General features: G+C 38.7%; 1 protein-coding gene across 1 annotated transcript in view; it reads left to right on the forward strand.

The window, feature by feature from the left end:
- Nucleotides 1-7,165, forward strand: part of EXOC2 (exocyst complex component 2) — a 195,337-nt gene extending 188,172 nt beyond the window's left edge. The window contains exons 27-28 of the mRNA XM_032798411.2: nucleotides 701-760; nucleotides 5,383-7,165. Coding sequence (XP_032654302.1) covers nucleotides 701-760; nucleotides 5,383-5,473 — 151 coding nt within the window. The 3' untranslated portion in view covers nucleotides 5,474-7,165. The remainder of the gene's footprint in view (nucleotides 1-700; nucleotides 761-5,382) is intronic.
- Nucleotides 7,166-9,211: the final 2,046 nt, after the last annotated feature.

A 9,211-nucleotide genomic window follows, 5' to 3' on the forward strand; every position in this document is an offset into this window, starting at 1 on the left:
GATTGGATAAGATGAAAATGCTGCTTGTTGCAATCAAAACAAAGTGATTCACAGTCTCTGGGTCTCATTAAGTTCCTCCTGGTTCCTGGACTCCCCACTACAAATAATGGCCAGGAATACCTTAATTCATCTTCTGTTGGCCAAAATGTACCCTTCTCACTTGAATGCAGATTTTGACACTGTTACCTACAGCTCTGTCAACTTAGCACTTGACTACTGTAACACCCTCTGTGTAGGACTCTTGGAATGGCCTGTCTCTTACGTACAGCAAGTCAGTGAGAGCATATACATCTGTACTTCGTACTCTTCATTTTATTCCTGTTCACTTCTGGGTGAAATTCAAATTGTTAACTATTATTTATAGGACCATAAATGACTAAGACCGGTTATTTCAGAGACTGCCTCTTCCTCTATGGCCCCTCACAACAACTGTGTTCAGCATGAATATTTTTCCTGTCAGTCTCCAGGGTTTATCTGGTATCAGGTATTTTCAGTGGCTGTGGAATTTCTTCAGGCGAGAAGTCTATCTGAGCCTATGGCTGGCTATGTTCAAATTATACATAAGACTGAGGTATTGAGTTGATAATGTATTAATTTAGCTCAATCAAAACATTTCATAAATTGAAGTATGTATTCATGAAGATACGGAGGGAGGCTGTGAGAGAAAGTTAAATTAAAATTAAATATGTTTGCATTACAGCTCAAGTTTTAAGCAAGCTTTGGAAGCCCTGCCGCAACTCTTAAGTGGAGCAGACAAAAAGTAAGTGTACTTTCTTTAACATTTATAATACCACATGCAAGAGCACTGTTTTTTTTAGTGCAGTAGCAAGAGAGTGGTGCTGAAGAATAAGTTATGGCATTTGACTTTTGTGAGTCACAGAATGGCAGCCCTGATTCAGGACAAAGCCCTGATTCAGTGTGGGATGTTAGACCTAAATTTTACAGCAGAAACTTTGGCTTTATGTTGCACTGCTCTGTTCCCTAGTCCAGTGTAATCAATACAGTATCATTTTTGAATTACAGTCAATTATAGCTTTTCATGCTAATTTTCAAGTTTCAGTGTGCTGTATTGTCTTATTCTGTTGAATACCAATAACTGCATTGGAGAAATAGCCAGGGAGGAAAACTGAAGCTTTGACAATTGATGTTTTGGGGAACTTGGAAGACAGTTTTGTTTGGTTTTGTAATCCAAAGGCTTTAAATAAGAGGGGAATGTAGCGCTCCTTTAAATTCAGAAGAAGAAGAAATTTAATTCCTCTTTCCCCATCCCAGCAGCCCTTGACAAAGGCATTCTGCCATGCTACATCTAAACCAGTATCTATACAATGGTGGATAAGCACGTTAGCTTGATGTTTAGACTAAAATCAAAAATAGTGCTGACATTTAAATGGTCATAATTAACTTTCAGAGTTAACACTCATTGTGGTGAATGGACAGATTCACGTTTCCACACCTATTGTTTCAGGCGGTCAGCAAATTCAAGCAAATGTTGCTGTGTTCATTTCCACTGTTTTTTCACAACTATAAGGCCTAGAAACTTCATTTTTTTCCTAAATGAGAGCTTAGATTCTGGAATATAATTAAAAACTAATAACTTCTTTAAAAATAGCCACTTATACCATCATCTAATTGTATTATACAAGAGCCCTTGATACTGACCAAGAAGGATTCAGATCTGAAGATGATGGCCACTGTGACCCCAGTCTAGCAAAGAATTAAAGTATGCACTTAGACTAAAGCGTGCAAGTAATGCCATGTGATAAATGGGCCTATTCACACATTTAAGGTGACGTATGTTATTAGTGCTTTGCTGGTTTGGGGCCAGAGTGCTCAGCACTTTACAATGTTGAGCCCATAACAAATGTATTTACACACACAAACACACGTGCACACATCTCAGAAAAACAAACCTGATATTGGTTTGTGTTCTATGAAACTGAAACCAAAGACATGTGAAACATTTGCACAGAATCCATTCAGACATCACCTTAGTTCAATATTCTGTAGACACAAGCAAAAGATGCTTGCACAGCTACAAAATTTGTGAACCCTGCCTCCTTGCAATGGGCCTCCATCCATTTATCCAACAATTACTCCTTGCTCCTGCCATCCACAAGCCTCAAGACCTCTCCCCACCTTTCACAGCTCTCCAGGAGGGTCTGAAGATAAAAAAGGAGCCTCTTTGGGGTTAAGGAACGTTCCCCTTTGCAATTGGAGTTCATCGAAATTAAACTTTCAGACAAACCCATAGAGCTTGGTATGTTTTCAACCACTGTGCACTGAACTACAGAGGGCGGTTCAAAAACAAAGTACTGTACAGTTTTTACAGCTCTACCTCCACTCAGAGGGCAGCTCTGAGGACCAGAGAGCTAAGGATGTGTTCTATACCTTACATTATTTTCTCAGGTATGTTACCACTACATCTGTAAACTCCCCATGCCATTCATGACACAGTTAAAAATAATTATGTTAAATGTATTTTTTATGGAATGATTTAGAGCTGCTGGTGTTACCAATAATACACTCCATGTAATATTGAAATATAGCCTGCGTGTGAATGATGGATGTCCTCAGTAGCCTTTCCCAGAGGGGCTGTTGGGGAAGTGGGTATTAATTTGTGTTTTCACTCACCGACCTTAGGAAAGCCAAGCACCTGTTAATTTTACAGCACACAACCTATTATTTGTTTTTGGAAGGAAATGATTGGCAGCTGCTTAAAGGAAGCCTGCAATGGATTTTATAAAATTGTGTAGGCTGCTGTTTCTCGCTGCTTTTGATGTAGACCTCCAAGTTTGGGGGTTTCCCCCTCCCGCAAAAATGCTTAATTTTACCTTAGAAATAGGAATTCTGATTTTCCCTGGTTTTGCTGGAGGAATTTCTTGTCACTCTGAGATGTTCAGTGTGATCTAGTTAAAGCAATGGGAGCACTGAATCTTTAACAAAGATACCCTGTCACAAATATTCCATATGCATTGTAGCTGAAGAGGAAAGATGGTTTGTGGTTAAGGCACTCGACTATTGTTCAGGAGATCTGGTTTCGATTCCCAGCTCTACCACAGATTTCCTGTGTGACTTGGGACAAGGCACTTAATCTCTCTGTGTCTCAGTTCTGTATCTGTGAAATGGGGGTAATGATACTTCCTTTCTCCCATCCTTTCTCTAATGTTAGACTGTAAATTCTTTGATGGAGGAACTGTCTCTTATTACATATATGTACGGTGCCTAGTGCAGTGAGATCCCCAGTCTCATCTGAGGCCTCTAGCCATACCTGTGACACAAATAATTATCTTGAGATCAGTAGGTGCTAACATAAACAATAAAGCATGTTAAATAGCCTGATGGAAAATCTCATTACCTTGCATCTGTTCAGCTTTCAGTCTCTTGACTTTTTTGATCTTGCCATTTCACTAGTTCTCCAGGCATCATAGAGTCTTCCTAAGTAGCAAACCAGACTTTTAACAAAAAAAAAAGTTCAGACCACATTATTTTGTGCAGCTACTCTGAAACCTAACATTATTTTGTTTGTTTTCAGAGTGATAGGCACTATACAGACACACAGAGAGAAACATTTTCTGTCCAAAAGAGTTTACAGTCTAACTAGACCTAGACCATAAGAAGGGGAAAAAAGGGGGGAGACTGGGAGAAGCAAGACTACTTTTTCTTTTGCAGGTCACCTTTTAAATGAAAAATTATTTTTGAAGATAGCATTTGTATGAAGGCAAAAGAATACAACCTCTGAGGCTATGTTCTTCCATGAGCACATCATTTTTACTGTCCCATTATGCAGCAGGTTAAGTATAACGTGGTTGTTGTACATCTAAACATCAGCTATATATATATATTTGTAAACCAGTGCCAACATTTGATCTGATTTAAGTTTACCTTGTATTTGAGAACACAGAAATAACTGCTAAAGCTTTAAGTAAGATTTTCCTTTATCATCCTATTCAGCCACATAAAAACAGGCTCCTTGTGATGCGTTCTAAAAGAACAAGCTTGTGGGAGTATAAGAAAAAGTGGCAAGTTAACACAATCTGGTCCTAACATTCCCGATGCTCCGCTACTGATTCTCTGAAAGCTGCTGCTTCCAGTATGTGTCTGTTAGTGTCACTGCAATGGAATTTGTCATTTTCCTGCTGTATTGTGAAAAATTATAAGAATTTTCATACTAAAACGAATCAGAAGTCTCTGTGTTCAAGTATCCGGTCTCTCACAGTGGTTTATACAGGATCTGTTACCAAAGGATGTAAAAATACTTCAGAGCATTCAGTTGTCTGACATGATACTGTGGGAGATGTGACAGACCCAGGCCAGTGTGGTACAGGAGTCTGGTAGAGGGCAAATATACTAGTCACTGGCTGAGTAGTTTTCTGTTCCCTGAGTGACTAGAGCAGGGGCTGCACTGGAGTAATCAGGAACCTGCTAGAACCAATTAAGCCAGACAGGCTGATTAGATCACTTGCAGCCAATCAAGGCAGAATAATCAGGGCACCTGGGTTTAAAAAGGAGCTCACTCCAGTCAGGGGGAGAGGAGCTAGGGGAGAGGAAGTGCCTGTGAGGAGCTGAGAGCAAGAGGCACAAGGAGCTGAGAGTGAGAGGGTGTGCTGCTGGGAGTACAAGTGTTATCAGACACCAGGAGGAAGGTCCTGTGGTGAGGATAAAGAAGGTGTTTGGAGGAGGCCATGGGGAAGTAGCCCAGGGAGTTGTAGCTGTCATGCAGCTGTTACAGGAGGCACTATAGACATGCTGCAATCCAGAGGTCTTCTGGCTTGGAACGCTGGATGTAGAGTCCGTCAGGGGTAGAAAATAGTCACGGGTTTCCCCCCAAACTCCCAGATCTCCTGAGTCAGACACTAGAGAAGGAGCTTATCTAAGGACTGTGGGCTAAATCCGATACACTTGAATGTATTGGTAAGCCTAATCATGTTGCTTAAAATAAAATGTGCTATGATTGTATAATTCTCTTGAATAGTAAAAACAAACAAAGTGAGCAAATCTGCCAATAAGTGCAGGACCCACCAAGGTAGAGGAGGAACTTTGTCACAGAGGGTAAGAAAGTACTAAAGGAAGTTGAACACAAAAGAGTAAGATTTTCCTTGCATTACCCACAATAAGTAGTTTAAAAAAAAGATAAAAAATAGGTGTGCATCTACAGTACCTGCTTTTGTAGTAGTGCATATTTGTTCCTGGTATGCTATGTTGGAGAAACTTAACTATTTAATGTATACAAAAATATTACTTCCTTAATGTGTCCAAGGTCAGAGAGCTTGGAATATATGCCACATTAATTACCTTCTAAATAAATGGATAAACCTAACTTGCAACACCCCAAATCTGTAAACTCTAAACCACCAAAGTTATACAATGTTTTCTTTTTTACAGGTTATTAGAAGAGCTACTAAACAAATTTAAAAGTAGTATGCACCTGCAGCTCACCTGCTTTCAAGCTTCTTCGGCAATGATGAAAACATAGACACAACAGCAAAATACAAGTAATCCCACAAAAGAACACAGATAAACATACTCCCATTACTCCCGACTGTTTTCATTTCCTTTGAACACTCAGCAGAATACTTACTCATTGGAGTGGTGTTTCAATTTACTGGCAAGCAATGGTGTGATTCATGTAGTGTAGCCTTCAAATTAAGAAAGATTATTAGAAATGCCACCGTAAAAAAAATTATCGATTGTTTTTCATCGTATCAAGGCGGTTAGATGGACTTTGCTCTAAAATCCTCTTTACAGCTGTATGTTTATAGAGAAATCTTCATTTGTGTGCTGCAAAGTATATTTCATTTGTTAGAAATATATTTTGAAAATGGGGCATGTTAGACATTTCTGAATAGTTCTGTGTATCAGTTTGAAACTCCCTGGACACACAGGAATGCTGATGAGAAAGGATTTGTATATTGGCATGTTGTATAAACTATCCAGATGCGTACTGCAAATGTTACTACCTGCAGATGGCTGTAATACACATTCAAATATAGTATGCTGGAGAAGGAGCTGCTTGTTTAAAAAATTTAGCACTTTAAGTAATTTCTCTGCCATTGTTTTCAAGTGCTCACAAATCTGACTTCTTGGTGTTTTTTAAATTCAGCTGATCGTCTGGGCAGGGCAATACTGTGTTGTCTATTCCAGTTCAGTCAGAAAGTCAAGGTTAAATATATAGTCAAAATATAGCAGTATGGTTAGCTTTTCAGTGGCCGCTTAACAGTTAGTGACTACTCTGCATTGTAAACGCAAGCACTGCAGTATTTTAAATAATCTAAATCTTCACTAAATCAAATATTCTTTATTGGTTAAGGTCCAGAAGAGCAAATAACTTCTCAGATAGTCAAAAATAAGCTACCAATAGTATAGTGTAGGCCACTGGATTTTGCTGCTTCCTTCCCACTTCCTCTCCTGCCTTTTCTTCTTCTTTTAGACTTACTCCCTCTGTCTGCCATCCCTCCGTGGTTGTAGCATTCTCATCGGGAAATACTGAATTCCTGTTGTGAGTGGGTGGAGATTAAGCAGACCAAAGACAAATTCTGCTGTTACTGCCATAGGTGTGTAATCCTAGAAGCTGTGTATGTATTGTTGCTTCTGTACTGACCCTAAGGACTCACATGATGTGACTTAATGTAAAGTACAGGAAATAAAGATGCCATAAACTAAAACAATTATTAGTTAGTATAGACTGTTAGTTTGGAGGGGGTTGTTTTTTTTACTGATCTACTAAACAAATAACGGCTAATAATTATCTGCTGTTTATGTATTTAAAGTTATTTTGGCCTGGTTTACAGAAGCCATCATTTGAATTCACAAAACATTTTTAATGAATCACTGGAAATTCTTTATCTTGCCAATACGGTTAAATGCTTTAATAATAAAATATAGAGCTTCAATAATAAGCTGTGAAATATTGTAGGAAACAATTTGATGCCTATATATGTGGCTAAATTAGCATTAAGAGCATTTTAATGAAAATCTGAAACTTTTTAAGTGCATATGCTGATTGAGGGAGTATTAAACAGTTACCTGGACCACTGTTGCTTTCCTAAATATGTTATCTAACCTAAGCTGAGTATTTACATTTATAGTCACAGTTTCTGGTATGATTGTACAGTTTGTTAGACCTGCACTAACTTCAGAATAATAAAGTGATAATAAAGCAAGATGACCATGAACTTTTTGTGAATTCATTATTTTTGAAGAATTTATGACCTTCTTTACATGATATGTGAGGTTTTATATTTGCATCAGCTAGGTTGCAACATTTATGAAGCTTTTATGCTCAGGTAAGAAACATCCCTCAGAGTGTCATTATGTTGGTCGCTTTATGTAACAAGAGATTGGTTGTTCTCTTCAAAACCTAAGCCAAGCCATTTGCTTTTAGTTGAGTCTTTCTACAAGAATGCTGAATGTTACTGACAGAGAGGCTAAGAATAACGGGAAAGAGATTGCATGCTACTTGAATTAAACATGGTGAGGAAAGGGGTCATGAACCAATGTAGTACAAGAGTATTAGATTTCAAGAAAGCAGATTTGGGGAAAATGAAGAAACCTAATGAACAAGGTGCAATGGAAGAAATTATTAAAATCCACTTGTGTGGAAGAGGGGTTAGGAATGCTGCAATACCATAATTAAGGTACAACAGACTGCGGTTCCTCTGAAAAAGAAGATTATAAGGAACAAGAAGTGGCTTCAGAAGGACCTGTTCAAAGATACAGTGAGTACAAAAAAAACTTTACTGGAAATGGAAAAGCATTGTGGGGACCACACCCGAACATATAGTCAGATAAGACTTGAAGAGAGCACACATGCAGATGCACACGCACACACTTCATGATAGCAAAAAGTGTTTTAAGGGTTAAGAGTATTTATAAGGATGTACGGGTTAATGGCAATACTAGAGAAAAATTCAGCCAGTTAGTAAAAGGACCTAGATATACCCTGAGAGGCCTCTATAAGGCCAAAAAATCAGCAACGTACTTAAGAATATGCCTGACTTTGAGTGTCATTGGGACTGCTCACGTTCTTAAAGTTATCTGTATGCATCTGTACATCCCTTCTGAATCAGCATCTAGATACCTAATAAAGATTAATGAGGACTCTAAAAGAATGGGCTGGGATTGTTGGGAGTCTTTTCATCTACCATTTAAAAGAACTTGGGAAATGAGGAAGTGACAAGAAGCATGTACAAGTAGATCTTCATTAAAAATAATAGGTGCAGGACACCTTGGAAAATTCAGATACACATCTCAGTGCATCCAGATGTTATGCATCTTGAGTGTTAAGGAATTAGCTCACAAAGGGGTTGTCCATGCGAGAGCGGTGCAAATTCCAGCACGTTAGGGTGTTTTGCATTACCTGGTCCTTGTGGACCCTGCTGGTGCACAGTGAAAATTCCCTAGTGCATATTAATGCAGTCCTGTTTCAAACAGTACTATGTTAATGCACACTAGGGAGTTTTTATTGTGTGCCAGCAGGGTCCACACATCATACCAGCTAGTGTGCCCCAAACTAGTGCCTGCTAGAATTTACGCCACTCTAGTGTGATCTAGTGCAGTGGGTAGATGAGCCCTAATTTACAGAACTACTGAGAATTACTTTTTTGAAAAGTTACTGTTGATTGGGTAGGTACCTAAAGATTGGGAGAAAGCAAATGGGGTACTGAAGTTAAAAAGAAAAAAAACATAATCGGGGAGGAGTGACTCAGTTAAATTGAACGTCAGTCCTTAGTAAAATAATGAAACAAATAAGAGGACAATCCATAAACATACAGAGAATAGTGTCATCAAAAGAAACAAGCAATGTGTGGGACTGAAGAACAAATCCTGGCAAACAAACTTGAGTTTTAAAACATCATTAATAGGCTGTGGAAGGTCTAGAGTACATCAATGAAATTTGCAGATAATACCTGATAGAAAGTTGTTGAACACTCTTGGGCCAGAGAAATAATACAGACTAACCTAGAAGATTGGAAACATGGATCAAAATCCTGCAAGCGTTCACACACACTCTTAACTTTATGACTAGGCAGGAAACTACTCGTACTTAAAGTGAAACGTGTATAAGACTTTGCAGAATCAGGGCCGTGATTTGTGGATCAAGGATGTCGAGCAAATTCTGCCCACCCACATGCATCAAAAGCCTTAAATATGCCAGAACCAGTACAAACTCACTATCTGACAGCAAGAAGAAGGTGAGACGCTTGTGCTAGGA

The sequence above is a fragment of the Chelonoidis abingdonii genome, chromosome 2 (genome assembly GCF_003597395.2).
Source record: "Chelonoidis abingdonii isolate Lonesome George chromosome 2, CheloAbing_2.0, whole genome shotgun sequence".
Classification (NCBI taxonomy): domain Eukaryota; kingdom Metazoa; phylum Chordata; order Testudines; family Testudinidae; genus Chelonoidis; species Chelonoidis abingdonii.